Source organism: Psittacula echo (genome assembly GCF_963264785.1).
Source record: "Psittacula echo genome assembly, chromosome: 5".
In the NCBI taxonomy this organism is placed as follows: Eukaryota; Metazoa; Chordata; class Aves; order Psittaciformes; family Psittacidae; genus Psittacula; species Psittacula echo.
Genome location: NC_137739.1, coordinates 17216938 through 17231394, shown reverse-complemented (window position 1 = coordinate 17231394; position 14457 = coordinate 17216938). Strand labels below are relative to the sequence as shown.

Genomic DNA, 14457 nt, shown 5'->3' with positions numbered 1-14457 from the left:
GATCTGATTTGAGTGACAGCTGCATTATTCAGTACTCTTTGAAAGTTAACTACAAAAAATAGTTGATTTGTAATGTTTGGAACATTTTCCATCTGCCACATGTTAGTTCTCGGTATGAGGCATTGTCTGGGGGAAACCGATAAACTTATTTTCTCTCATTTCCTGTACTTTGATTGCGAAGTTGCCACACATGATTTCTACTGGAAATTGATAACTTGAAATTGCCAGAACTCTATAGAATTGTTTTCTTCAATTTTTAACTGTCCTGCTTCTAACCAAAACCTAATTTATCAGTTATAAGGAAAAGGGCTTATTGCCAAGTGGGAAGCCAAAATGAAACCTTGCAGCTGTAAGATACAGTTGAACCAATACTGGCCTGTATTTTAGATTGCTTTAACCTTAACCATGGTTGTATGCTACGTGGATATAACTTATGGATGTGTTTTACGTAAGAAATGTCTTTGTAGTGACCTTCCAAGTAGTATTTAGCCTGAAACAGCATCAGCTATAAATAGGTGGGTGGCACGTTTCTCCTTGCAGTTTGGGGAACAGGTATGTCACTGCATCCGTAATTTTGTCAGTTAGTTGGAAGATCTGAATTCTTGTAGTTCAGTTCTAGACTGCTTTGAAGAGCCATTCTAGTTTGGTGGGAAGAAAATCGCATTTGAACCATCTTTTGTAGGTCACAGCATTTGTCAAAACCAGGTTGTTCATTATTCCCAGCCTTCCTTCATGAGACACAAAGTCTAGCCATGTCAAAGTTTTAATTGCATAATAGCAAAACGTGCTACCTTAAACAGCAGGACAACAATTTTCCCTATTTTTAGCTATTTAAAATGCCTTTTTTCCTGGCCAGAGACAGCCACCCTGTATTTCTGTTTCTGGAATACAGCAGCCACTGCCTTTACTGTGGGTTAAGCCTTGCTGGGAATGGAAACCCGAGTAGTATGACAATGTTTACTGAAGTCGAAAGCTTGACCTGAATGTTCAGACTACCTCTTTGGGTGCAATTGCTGAAACATAATGCCTGCTCCTAACTTTGCTGCTCCTTTGCACAATGTCTTCCTGTGTCTTTGAGGTCTGAAAGATGCTGTTGATAAATATACTCCTTTCTGTTGCTTTTTCTAAGAAAATCACAATCCTGCCTGAAGTTTTCTTATATGTTATCTATAGGGAAAGGAAATTCTATTTCCAGTTTTGTTACTGAATGTGGAGAACCTGAGAAGACACTTGACTGGGTGTCTTGCCTTTTTGATGACCCTGCTCTTTTTCCTTTTAAAAAACAAAAAAACAAGCTCCTGCACATCCATGCTGCCCAAAGACATTTCTGTCTGTTTCAGTTAGGAAATTCACTTGCAAACCTAGCTCTTGCTCTGCTAGATTTGTTCATTGACATCTAGCCAGGCTCTGGATGAGACATCACAAGCCACCTCCTGGTTAAGGACCCATTCAGTGACACCCTGTAGGCCTGTGGGCTAATCCAGCTTTACCAACACTGCGTGCCATGAAGCCTTACAGGAAGGGAATAAAAGGTCAGGTTTTTAAGGATGTAGAAAGATAACAGTAGGCCCATGCTGGGAATTGTGAGCTGAGGGTCATTCTGTGGAATCAGCTCTTGGAACCAGAAGACCTGTGGACCTGGTGGTGTGCGCGTGGAGGCAACAGAATAGCACAACTTCGTGCTGTCAGAAAGATTTAAGGTTCCCTTTTTGCCTCAGCAGCCTGTATGCCTGTATTTGGAAGGGGTTGTTCTGTTGCAGAGCATATGTTCAGCTTACTTGTCTACGCAGGCCTTCTGATCCCTTTTGGTCTGCAGAAAAGCCAGTCAGTTGCTTCTGTCTCAGATGTTCCTGTGTCATGCATTGTACATGTTAGGATAGCTGGCATGGGGCTTGGACACTGTCTTTGATGGCTCTGCATTGCTGAGGAGGGAACTTCCCTGTTGATTCCCTTTGTGGACTGCTGAGAGGAGCACACAAGAAAGCAGCAGAATTCTCAATTCTCTTGACCTTTAACCTCTTGAGGAGGAAAATAGGCTGTTAGGAAGTATCAGGTTCCTTCAGAAGGTCTGGATTATTTTTCATGTCCCTCCTGTACCTTCCAGTTCATACAGAACGATGCCTAATGATCAATTCCTTCCATTATCTAAGTGTGATCAGAGTGTATGTTAGTAAACTCCCTGAATAATAAACTCTTCAAAAGGAGAGCTTTACTACATGTATAGACAGCAGCAGTCACAAACTCCCTACTTGCAGGAAGTAGGGGATATAATGCTTCTTGCACTAAGACCAAAGGCTACAGTGGCAGTGGGAAGGTAACTTTTGTGTGCATCAGGTTTACAAACTCCTGAAAATGAGGAAGAATTTAACCTGGGTCAAAAAATATTTTATGTGAGACCAATGCATTAGAAAAAATCTTTCATTTCTGGTCCTTATCTCTAAAAAAGCATTTAGAAACATCTGCTAGGTCCTGAGCACATCAATATATATATTACACCACATTTCGTGAGTCACTTATGTGCTGGTCATGCTTAATTACTTGCCTTGGTTCTTTACTGCAGTTCAGAAGATGCACGTATCCATTTATCCATACATCAAGTATGCAGGAAGCTGGTTCATTAGTTTTTGATGCCTAATGGTGGAAAACCATTACCAGTTGAAAAGGCTTTACTGGGCGTATTTGCAGAATGGTTTTTGCAATAGTGGCTCTTCATTGTTAACCTAGTGTAAAGCTCTTGGGGGAGGATTCTCAGTAAGGGGAGTGATGGGGTGCATGTTCAGACATGGTAATTTTCATTAATTCATCCTGGCCCTGCTTTGTGGCTAATAATTGCATTTGACTTTTTGCCTTATGACATTAAGGACTGGCACTGGCACAGGTTGCCCAGAGAAGCTGTGGCTGCCCCATCCCTGGCAGTATTCAAGGCCAGGTTGGATGGGGCTTGGAGCAAGCTGGTCTAGTGGAAGGTGTCCCTGCCCATGGCAGGGGCTTGGAACTGGGTGAGGTTTAAGGTCTTTTCCCACCCAACTATTCCATAAGTCTATGAGGTTGAACGGATTACCTCTTGCATGTAAACATATTTGCTAAGGCCAGAATATGCCGGGAGCTGTATCTTGACCCTCTGCTAGTACTTGGTCTGTGGAGCCCATGTGATACTTGAGAACATACCAGTGCTCTCTGATGTGTTTATTGCTAATTCTTGATGCTTTTGAAGAGCTTTGCCTTATCTTCTCAACAATTTAAATTGTTAGTATAGATTATTTCTTGTCTTGTATTCAACATGCAAGTAGGCTGAAATCCAAACTTTCAGGAGCTTTTATATGGGTTTTTGTGTTGAGTTTTTGGTGATTGTGGCAAGATCCTTTTTCATTAATTCAAGAAGATTTTTATTTTAATCTGCTTTTATTTTAATCTGCAATACAGGATCTAGTCTCACTTCAGGTATCTGAGGTGTCCAAGGCATTTGAAGAGGACTGGTAAATATTATACAGCCTTAGGGCATACCTGGAAGATGGCAGGGGACACATTTGTTCAGATAATGGAGTTATCAGCATGGTACCATGTTTTTCAGAGACTGTGCATATACCCTAAAAGGTGCTATACTTTCAGAGACTGGTCTTCCCTAATGATCCTGGAGGCAGAAAGATCTATGTGTTTCCATATCCGGGAAACTCAAGTCTGCAGAGCTTTGTGGAATGGGTCCTTATTTCCCTTTCCTGCACTCCTGTGCTGCTTTTCTGCATTTTTTATTTCAGCCAGCCTTTTTATGTTTACTTGGATATTTGGCAGTGAAGCTTCAAGAAGGTTTGCTAAGATTGTCGTCTCTGTATTTGTATCCTTCAGGATGCTTTTTTGCTGCATGAGCAAAGATTAGATGAATCAGTTGGTTCATAATCTTTTGGCAGAAAGAAGCTGTACTGCAATGCTAACCTTGAGTGTGGCAAGAGTGAGGCCAGGTTGGGCAGAGCCTTGGGTGACATGGTTTATTCTGAGGTGTCCCTGCCCATGGCAGGGGGGTTGGAACTAGATGATCTTAAGGTCCTTTCCAACCCAAACCATTCTATGATTCTGTGATTCTAATAATGGTAACTCATGGTCCTGTGTCAGGCTGACTTCTCCTCCAAAAGGTGGTTGTGGCAGCAAACAGCCAGATCCACAGCTCGTTGCCTCTTCCAGAGGCTGCTGCTGATCTGATTCCTGCAGACAGAAGCTTGGGCTTCTGCTCTCAAGATCTGCTGTGGTCTTCTCCCTCACTTGTGTTTGACCAGGGGGCCATTGCTCAGCAGGGATGCAGATTTGAGATTAGTACACAGATGGAGTTTTGAAGGCTTTAAGATCAGTGTAATTTCATGAAATAACTGCAGTACAGTTTTGCTCTAAGGAAATTTTGCTTTTGATGCTAAAACTGCTGCAGTTTGGGCAGAGCTGGCTTCAGTACTGACTTCCTGTGTCCTGTGGGGAATGTCCTGTCAGGCTGTGCTCTGTTCTGCTTGATTGAGCAGCCAGTGTATGTGGTTTGAAATCTTTCTTTCTTTGTGATGAAGTTCTCATTTCCAAAGAAAACAAAGTTTTCAAGTCTGGGCCAGCCAAGAATTTCATTAGTGCTCCAGTTGGCTTTGTTCAAGGTGAGATTCAAAACTTGAAGAGTTAAAATCTCAGTCTTTCCATGCAACACCAAATATTCAACCAGGAGAATAAATAATGCCAGCAAATGGTGTCTCTTGGGTGCCTTCATATGTTTTGTTTGATAATTGTCAGCTTTAGTTCATCAGAAGTAATTTTTCACTTGGCTTCCCTGATTTTTAATTAGTATTTATCATGTAAAACAATAGCCAGTGAGATCTTGGGCACTTTGAGCAGGAAGCACTGGTAAGTGGTAAACTGTCAGCTTCTTGACAGTGTTTTTGGGCTATGAAACTGATGGACAGGGGCAGAGCAGTTGATGTCATCTACCTGGACTTGTGCAAAGCGTTCGACACTGTCCCAAATGACATCCTTGTCCCTAAATTGGAGAGACATCAATTTGATAGGTGGACCACTGGGTGGATAAAGAACTGGCTGGATGGCTGCACGCAAAGAATTGTGGTCAATGGCTTGATGTCCGGCTGGAGACCGGTAACGAGTGGTGTCCCTCAGGGATCGCTGTTGGGACCGCTCTTGTTCAACATCTTTGTCGGTGACATGGACAGTGGGATTGAGTGCGCCCTCAGCAAGTTTGCCAATGACACCAAGCTGTGTGGTTCGGTTGATACGGCGGAGGGAAGGGATGCCATCCAGAGGGACCTTGACACGCTTGTGAGGTGGGCTAATGCCAACCTTATGAAGTTTAACCATGCCAAGTGCAAGGTCCTACACCTGGGTCGGAGCAATCCCAGGCACAGCTACAGGTTGGGCAGAGAAGAGATTCAGAGCAGCCCTGCGGAGAAGGACTTGGAGGTGTTGGTCGATGAGAAAATGACCATGAGCTGGCTTCAGTGTGCGCTCGCAGCCCAGAAAGCCAACCGTATCCTGGGCTGCATCAAGAGGACCGTGACCAGCAGGTTGAAGGAGGTGATCCTGCCCCTCTACTCTGCTCTTGTGAGACCTCACTTGGAGTATTGTGTGCAGTTCTGGTGTCCTCAACATAAAAAGGACATGGAACTGTTGGAACAAGTCCAGAGGAGGGCCACGAGGATGATCAGGGGACTGGAGCACCTCCCGTATGAAGATAGGCTGAGAAAGTTGGGGCTGTTCAGCCTGGAGAAGAGAAGGCTGCATGGAGACCTCATAGCAGCCTTCCAGTATCTGAAGGGGGCCTACAAGGATGCTGGGGATGGACTATTCATCAGGGACTGCAGTGAGAGGACAAGGCATAACGGGTTGAAACTTAAACAAGGGATGTTTAAATTGTATATAAGGAAGAAATTCTTTACTGTGAGGGCGGTGAGGCACTGGAATGGGTTGCCCAGGGAGGTTGTGAATGCTCCATCCTTGGCGGTGTTCAAGGCCAGGTTGGACGGAGTCTTGGGTGACATGGTTTAGTGTGAGGTGTCCCTGCCCATGGCAAGGGGGTTGGAACTAGATGATCTTAAGGTCCTTTCCAACCCTAACTATTCTATGGTTCTATGATTTTATGGTTCTTCATGAAAACCTCTCTGGTTTTGTGTCTGTTTTCTCAAGTTGTAATTACGAGGCACAGTCCTGAACTGTCATGCTTCTGACCTTTCTGTATTTTTCATCTCTCCTGAGAACTCTACTTTTAATGGTTAATTTAAAGGAAACCTCTTGAGTGCTATATTGGGTATTCTGATTAGCACACCTAATTGTAAAGAGTACATTATTTTACAAGAAAATGAACGAGCCCATATTTTTGAGCTCAGTTTCATTTACACGCCCTTTTTTGAGCACAAGGAAGTGTGAGTACAGCCAGTGGCAATGTAATATCTGCTATTTGGACCAATTTTGGAAAATTGGGCTTGCCTTCAAGTATACAGCCCATTTTATTGTGCAGATTTAAGCACAAACAGATGAGCCTTTGTGTAAAGCCAGGCTTTAAAAATCTCAGTTGTCATGTTACTGCATACTTTATATTGGATAAGACATACCCATGAGTTGGGCTGGAGGAGAAATGTGCTTTATTTGCTCCTGTGGGGAGTCACAGATAGTCAGAGTGGTTGTGTTAAATTAATTGTCTTTCATTTGCTAATGGCTTGACAATGTTTAAATTGGCCAGCTTTGGTGTTTTAAAGTAAATGCTTTTCCCAGCATCTTCATAATCTTTGTGGGGTGTTTAGCTTTATCCAGGCATGTTAATACGAGCTGTCTTCCTCTTATTCCTCTCTTATATGGCTATTTGCAGGGTCTTTGCTGAAAAGAGAGATTAAAAATAAAGGTTTTCTCTTTGAGAGTTTTCATGGGGAAAGAGGGAATGGCCCAGTGATGAGTACCCATGGAAGCTGTTACAAACTTCCAGTAAGAAATTTGTTGACAGCTTTGATAGTCTCAAAATATATTTACTTTTTCATTCTATTTCCATTATATATTACTAGTCCATTATATTCACTATATTTTTCACTTAAATTTACTACTCCAAAACGTCAAAATTAGGATAATGGGACTGTTTATACCAGTGAAGTGAAAAATGTACATATGAATGCAGAGTCTTATGGAGGAGCTGTGTGCGTACAGACCTCTCTATCTGTTAGGGTGCAAGCAGGTTAATTGCTCTGACCTTCTCCTTTTCCAGTTTAGCCCTGATTCCCCAGTCTGAAAATACAAATTTTAGCCTTTAAACTGCTTCTCATTGGCGTGACAAATTTTTCCAAGCAGATGTGACTGTAGGACTGAATCTTGTCTTGGAAAATGATGTGCATGAAGCCTGTGGTCTGCATGTGAAACTGCCATGGATGTAAGAGGGAAAGTAGAAGAAGAAAAGGCATTAAACTTGTATAAATTATTCCAGCTTAAAAGGGTGGATACTCAGGATTATATCTAAAGCTCGTCACTTACCATGATCTGACATGCTGCAGTGACTTGTGCATGTTCTGAGGGTATTTTACACTGAAAGGAAATTTGTAAGGAAGTTGGTTATAATTAAAACCTAAGGTCCTTGCTATTTCATTTATCTCCTTTGAAAGTGAGGAGGAAAATAATTTCCTTTCCCCTGCTGAGTGCACGACTATTTTGTTTGAAGTATTTTTCCTCTGAAGCAGAGATCTTGCTGTTGCCAATCAGGACGGAGTACAGTTGGCAGGGCAGTGTCTTCACCAGGCTGATCCTTGCTGCCATTTCAGCCCAGGCAAAGTCCTCACAAATAAATAACCATTTTGTAGAGCTTGCAAAATGCATCATGTTCTCAGAATAGCTACTGGGCTGCATCTTTCTTTTCTGGTCTTCTTCCAGTAGTGTCTGTCTGTGGAGTTATTATGGAATGTGTATTGTTTCTGCTGCTTGGAGCTTGTGTTTCTGTGTGGACAAGGGAATGTCCACAAGCACTTCAGGCAGCTTAAGCTGTCACTGCCACCGACAGATGTAACTCCTGTCATTCTCCCCCACATAATATTTCTTCTTCTTCATAGAATCATAGAATAGTTAGGGTTGGAAAGGACCTTAAGATCATCCAGTTCCAACTCCCCTGCCATGGGCAAGGACACCTCCCACCTCTTCTTTTCTTGTGCTAGGAAAAAACCCCTTTGTGCAGCATGTAGCAGGCTTGCTCACAGAAGTGATCAGGCAGAAGGATAAGCTCAGTACAAAAGCTGCTTTTCTTGGCTTGGTTGGGTTCACTGTACAACTCCTTGAACTTGAGTTGGTGGGAAGGGAGCTGGGCTGCATGTGCTAGTGTTAGCTATGCAATCTGGAAGGTCTGGCATGGTAACTCAGCAAAGTGATTGTGTTTGCTTCCAGAATTCATCTTGTAGTGGGCTGGATGCAGCCTGTTGCAGTGTGCACAAAGCATTTTTAGATTCTTAGTCAGAAGTTCTCTAGAGAGATGCTATTTCTATTTTTATCCACCTGTTACCAAACAGTTTGCCAACATAAGATGATTTTAAGGCATTTAGCTGCAAAAATCTCCCCTCTCTCCTCCCAGTAGCAAATAAGTAATCCAACATTTTTTGTGTTCAAAGTCAAGTTGGACAGGGCTTGGAGCAAGCTGGTCTATTGGAAGGTGTCCCTGCCTGTGGCAGGGGGTTGGAACTGGATGAGCTTTAAGGTCCCTTCCAACCCAAACCAGTCTGCAGTTCTATGATATAATGACCAGGTCATTATTGTTGGACATCATAGAGATATCCCTAAGCCCATCTGTCCACAAAATTGCTGAGAGTGGAAGGTTTTTTTCATCCTTTGGGATATCAGTTGGAATACTGTGTGCAGTTCTGGTGTCCTCAATATAAGAAGGACATGAAGCAAGTCCAGAGGAGTCCACAAGGATGATCAGGGGACTGGAGCACTTCCCATATGAAGACAGGCTGAGAAAGTTGGAGCTGTTCAGCCTGGAGAAGAGAAGGCTGCGTGGAGACCTCATAGCAGCCTTCCAGTATCTGAAGGGGGCCTACATGGATGCTGGAGAGGGACCCTTCATTAAGGACTGTAGTGATAGGACAAGGGGTAATGGGTTTAAACTTAAACAGGGGAAGTTCAGGTTAGATATAAGGAGAAAGTTCTTTACTGTGAGGGTGGTGAGGCACTGGAACAAGTTGCCCAAGGAAGTTGTGAATGCTCCATCCCTGGCAGTGTTCAAGGCCAGGTTGGACGGAGTCTTGAGTGACATGGTTTAGTGTGAGGTGTCCCTGCCTGTGGCGGAGGAGTTGGAACTAGAAGATCTTAAGGTCCTTTCCAGCCCAAACCATTCTATGATTCTATCTCAACAAGAATCACTGGTTTTTGGTTTTGTGTTCTTTTGAGGAGTCTGAACCTTTTGGTTATTGGAATCAGAGAAGCCCAGACATCTGCATCACCTCATTTCATATGGGTATAGGAGGCAGCCTCTTGTCTGTGTTAGATGAGTTCACAGTGCTTGTGCTCTCCAGTTTTTGTGACACTGCACTCATCTACCTACACTATTGTTTTCATGGGCTGTAGTGTGAAGATGATGAAATCTTCTGTACTTATGTTGCATACTTTGCTCAACATGTAATAACCAGCACAGGCTTCAAACATCTGCATTCAAGAATACTTGCAGTTCAGACAGTAGCACTTACCTTGTTTTGAAAAAATGCCTTAATTGCTCAGTGTTAATCTCAGCCTCACTTAACTGACTTTTTCGTCATCTCCTGTTCTCTAAATCATCTGAGCCTTGGTGAATAAACACTAAATCCTCCTCCATTTACTATGCAGACAGTCACTGTTACTTGATCACCCTCAGTTCTGCATATATTAGTTCCTTTGTGTAATGTTTAAATATATTGGTGTATTTTTATTTCATAGGAAGCAAGAACAGAATCTATTGCTAGACCTTTGGAGATAAATGAGGCTGAGAAGGTGATGAAAATCGCCATTAACAGTGTTATGGTAAGCAAAATGATACTTATTTATTGCAAAACTTATTTTTCTGTTGTAGGAAGAACATAGCTGTATTTATTGACAGCCTAGGGTTAAAAGTGCCAAAGGACAAATCATCTTTCGCTGGCTGGACCAAGTAGTGCCGCACCTGGTTAGTTAATGGTTAATGTTGAGTTTCAGTTCATGATTTTAGTATTTTGGTAACATCAGGTGTATGAACAGAAGCTCAGCAAGGCAGAGATCAGTCTATGTTGACTCCTTGTGTTATGGTAATGGGTACGGTTAGCGATGGTCCTCATGGTTCATTTGGAAACCGGTTGTGTTCAAAGTGCACAAGCATGTTAAAGGAAACTGATAGCTTTCCTGGCAGAGTCTGGAGGTATCAGCACGGTGATTGCTGTGAACTGGCAGTCAGAAGTTACAGCCTGCAACAGAAAGGGTGAAGGATGCTAGCAGCAGCACCTAGGAAAATGTTAAGATCTGCTCTGCTGTCACTGTCATACTGTATAATGGCATTGGTCCAACATGCTGAAATATTCCTCCAGTTGGTGCATCAAAGAACTGCACTTGGCCTCCCTTGGCCTCTTGAGAGAAAACACATTTTAGTCCTATTCCCTCCTCTGTTAGGAGCTCAGTGGTAGCCCCAGAAGCTCTACAGGAGGGATAAAACCTGCCTAAATCAGCACAGAAATCTCCATCTCACCTACATTGCCTAAGCCATGTGAATTTTAGAGTCAGGGCTGCAAGGGGTGTACTTATTAACTCAAACTCTGCTGGTACCTCTGAAGTTGTGAATTTGGGCTCTGGAAGCAGGATAGCTGAGCTGCCAAGGGGTGAGAACTGGCAAGTGTTCTGATTAGAGCCAGGCCAGTGCCTTGTTATGGCTCTCCTTTTGGAGGACCTTCTGTCTGTCTCAGTTGTTGGTTAGCACTTTCCTCGCTCCAGTGCTTGGGTTCCTGTGTTTCTAAGCCATTAGCTGCACGCAGCCACTGTACAAGTATGGTGGTTAATTAAATCCTAGTGATTACTAGAAGTTATTTAACTGCAAACTATATCCAGTCCAATCGTATAATTACAAGAGTGGAGTTCCACATTTAAACAGCTAATGCATAATCAATAGATACTCCAGGCGATCTTTCCTTATGTTTCTGCTCCTACTCACAGTCTCTACCAATTCTAAATGTTAATGTGCATTGCAATTCTACACAGCAGTGCTACTAAACCAACAGCAGCACTGTAAAGCAGTTTGCTTCTTTGGGAAATGGCAAACACATGAAGATATTTGGAGTCAGTTCTTCATAAAAGTGACCTTTATCTTGAAGACAAAAAAGAAAGGAAAGAAAGAAGATGAAAACCTGAAATTCCCTACAATAGTACCAAGAAATAAATACATTTCTCATCTGTGTTTATTCAGCTGCTAACGGGTTCAAACTTAAACGGGAAGTTTAGATTGGATATAAGGAAGAAATTCTTTACTGAGAGGGTGGTGAGGCACTGGAATGGGTTGCCCAGGGAGGCTGTGAATGCTCCATCCTTGGCAGTGTTCAAGGCCAGGTTGGATGAGGCCTTGGGTGGCATGGTTTACTGTGGGGTGTCCCTGCCCATGGCAGGGGGGTTGGAACTAGATTATCTTAAGGTCCTTTCCAACCCTAACTATTCTATGATTCTATGATCCTGTCAGACTTATATGAGGAGGTTTCTTCCTGTCTCTTACTGCTTTTTCAATGAGAAGGAAAAGTTAATGGTTAAAGCCAGGGCAAGCTGTGGGTGGGTTTTATCTTTTCTTCTTTAAGAATGTCTGGGGAAAAAAAATAAAAATCAGACATTTAAAATCTGCAAATGTTCAGTTAGGTCACTCCTGTCCTGACCACAGAGAATTTTCAGCTTCCATTGCCTACTCAGTTTATGTTCTAGCTCATTGTTAGAATATTATTTGCTAACATGAAATGTGAGATACAGACGAATGCTCCACATCTTAAAGATAATTCTAATTGTTCTAGTGCAAGCCATGGTTCATCACCTTTCTCTTTTAGGAACAAGTCCAAAAGACTAAAGATATGTTGAATAATGTGGCTTTGGATGAAGCCAATTTGGAAGCCAAGATTGAAAAACGGAAATTGGAACTGGAAAGAAGCCAAAAGAGGCTCCAGACTCTACAAAGTGTGCGGTAAAGATTAGGAAGTGATTATCTATTGTGTCAGTGATGGGACTGTGCATTGTTAATGGTTAGAGCAGTAAGAAGTGAGGTCTATAATGAGCCTGGGATGATGCCCTGTGGAAGAAAGAAATTCTCTTCTCTAGAAATGCCCAGTCTAGATTGTAACTGTTAGCTTTTCTGTTACCAGAATTTCAGGGCTGTTAAATGTGGCCAGAGTTGGGTTTGTTAGGCATCCCTTGTTAGGATGGGTTGCTCCTGGCGGTAACCCTGCCTGCCATGAAATGAAGATGGTAAGATTCACACTTTGGGTTGATTTCTTGCCCTGAATTAAACTGCAAGTTTATATATTCTCTGATTGCATAAGCAGATCATGCTCTGGTTTTGACCTAATATGAAAAAAACCCCAAAAACCCAACCAAGGAAATATTAGAAAAACAAATGGCAGAAGGAGTTACATTGGCCCATACACGTTTTGATCAGGAATGCTTTAGGGGAAGTGTATTGGGTGGATGTGAAGCATTAAGCAGACACAGTGTTCTTTGGGGTGCAACAGTTAGCTCTCCAGTATAAGGACATCCCCACTACTGGTGTCAGGTCTAGTTACACTTTTCCTGCATGGTTTTGTGGCAAGTAAGCATAGTTTTTGTAGCAAGTAAGTCTCCAGCAAAGTAGGTGATGTTCCAGCCATGATACAAGGTTTTGTTTTTTTTTTTTTTTGAAGTCATGGAACAGCAGAATAAATTGGCTTAGATTTGCCTGCTAGAAGGGCCAAAATGGTACCTTTCTGCCTGTTTGAAAGGAAATGGCAGTGGGTGCACAATAGCCTTTCCTTTGCTATGTGTAATTTTTGTGGGAGAGTTTAATGAGGTTTTTTTGTCTTATGCTTTCAGTCTCAGAAGTAGTGTGGAACCTTAAAAACAAAAGGTCCTTTTAGACTTGGAAAGGAAGCAGCTAACCTGAAAATCTTTCTTTCAGAATTCTGCTCATATAGGTCAATAGTTCACTGAGTAGTTTGTGCTTGTTCTCTCCAGTCCTGCTTTCATGGATGAGTATGAGAAGATTGAGGAGCAACTGCGGAAACAGTACAGTAGTTACCTAGAAAAATTCCGTAATCTGACCTACCTGGAGCAGCTCTTGGATGATCATCGACGGACAGAGCAAGAAATGTTTGAGGTAAGACAGCTTAGAAATGCTCAACAAGACTGTAGGCCCTATATTTCTTGGCCTTATAACAGAAAGTATTTAAATAGCCCTTTGCCAAAACAGCACATTACTGGTTGTAGAGCCAGTTCTGAGTGACTGGCAGGTTACTGACAAGCCAGTAAGTGTGACTGCTCTTGGACAAGACAGCTTTATTTTTTGAGTTAGTGAAGTTAAACCAGTGTAGTGATGCTCCCTTCCAGTCTGTGACCCCTATTTTCAGTTGCTGTTTCTTGTTCATGCAGAATATTTTCAGCATTTCTCATCTTCCTTTTGCTACATACGATGTATGTTGCAAGAGTTATTAGGAGCTTATTTTTTATGGTCTGCCAACGACTGATGTATAAGGGCTTCTCAGCTCAAGGATCTTAAATTTTCTCGTAGGTGTCCTCTTCAATGAGAACAGCAAAGAGTGTCAGTGAAAAGCTCAGATATGGTGGCCTCAGTGTTGTCTGGCAGAAATTTTATATCCTGACTTGATGAATTGCATCAGTTCAGTGAGATTCTCTATTTTGTATCCTGCTGGATAGTCCACATGTGTATCTGCTCCTGCTCCATGCCAACTTTTTATCTGGCTTCCTGTAGCTTCATATTTTCCTTGTTTGGCTTTTCATCCACTTCACAGTAATTGCTGAGTGAATCTTCTGTTCTTCATTGAAAACATGTTTCAGGGAATGATCTCCCCTTGGACCTTCGTACCAGTGGGTGTGCTATACCTGGAGTAAACCAGTGTATCCTCTTTCTGATCGTCCTATCTTTCATATGCAGATCAGGTTTTATTTTGTTAATACAACTTACCCTTGTTCATGGCAGAAGTGTGGGAGAGCTGTGCATAATGTTTCTTCTCTGGCTATGACTACATGTTTTGCTTTTGCCATGTCTGTATGTGTCTACTCGTGTGTAAACAGTAGTTTGACTTTAAAATTACAGAGGGGAGATTGAGATGAGCTCTTAGGCAGAAGTTCTTCCCTGTGAGGGTGCTGAGGCGCTGGCACAGGTTGCCCAGAGAAGTTGTGACTTTCCCATCTCTGGCAGTGTTCAAGGCCAGGTTGGATGGGGCTTGGAGCAACCTGGTCTAGTGGAAGATGTCCCTGCGTGTGGCACGGGGTTGGAACTGG

General features: G+C 42.6%; 1 protein-coding gene across 1 annotated transcript in view; it reads left to right on the top strand.

Annotated features, from left to right (window-relative positions):
• CLUAP1 (clusterin associated protein 1) overlaps nt 1-14457 on the top strand; it is a 67913-nt gene that overhangs the window by 13570 nt on the left and 39886 nt on the right. The window contains exons 6-8 of the mRNA XM_080618694.1: nt 9907-9990; nt 12015-12148; nt 13171-13312. Of these exons, the coding sequence (XP_080474820.1) occupies nt 9907-9990; nt 12015-12148; nt 13171-13312 (360 nt within the window). The remainder of the gene's footprint in view (nt 1-9906; nt 9991-12014; nt 12149-13170; nt 13313-14457) is intronic.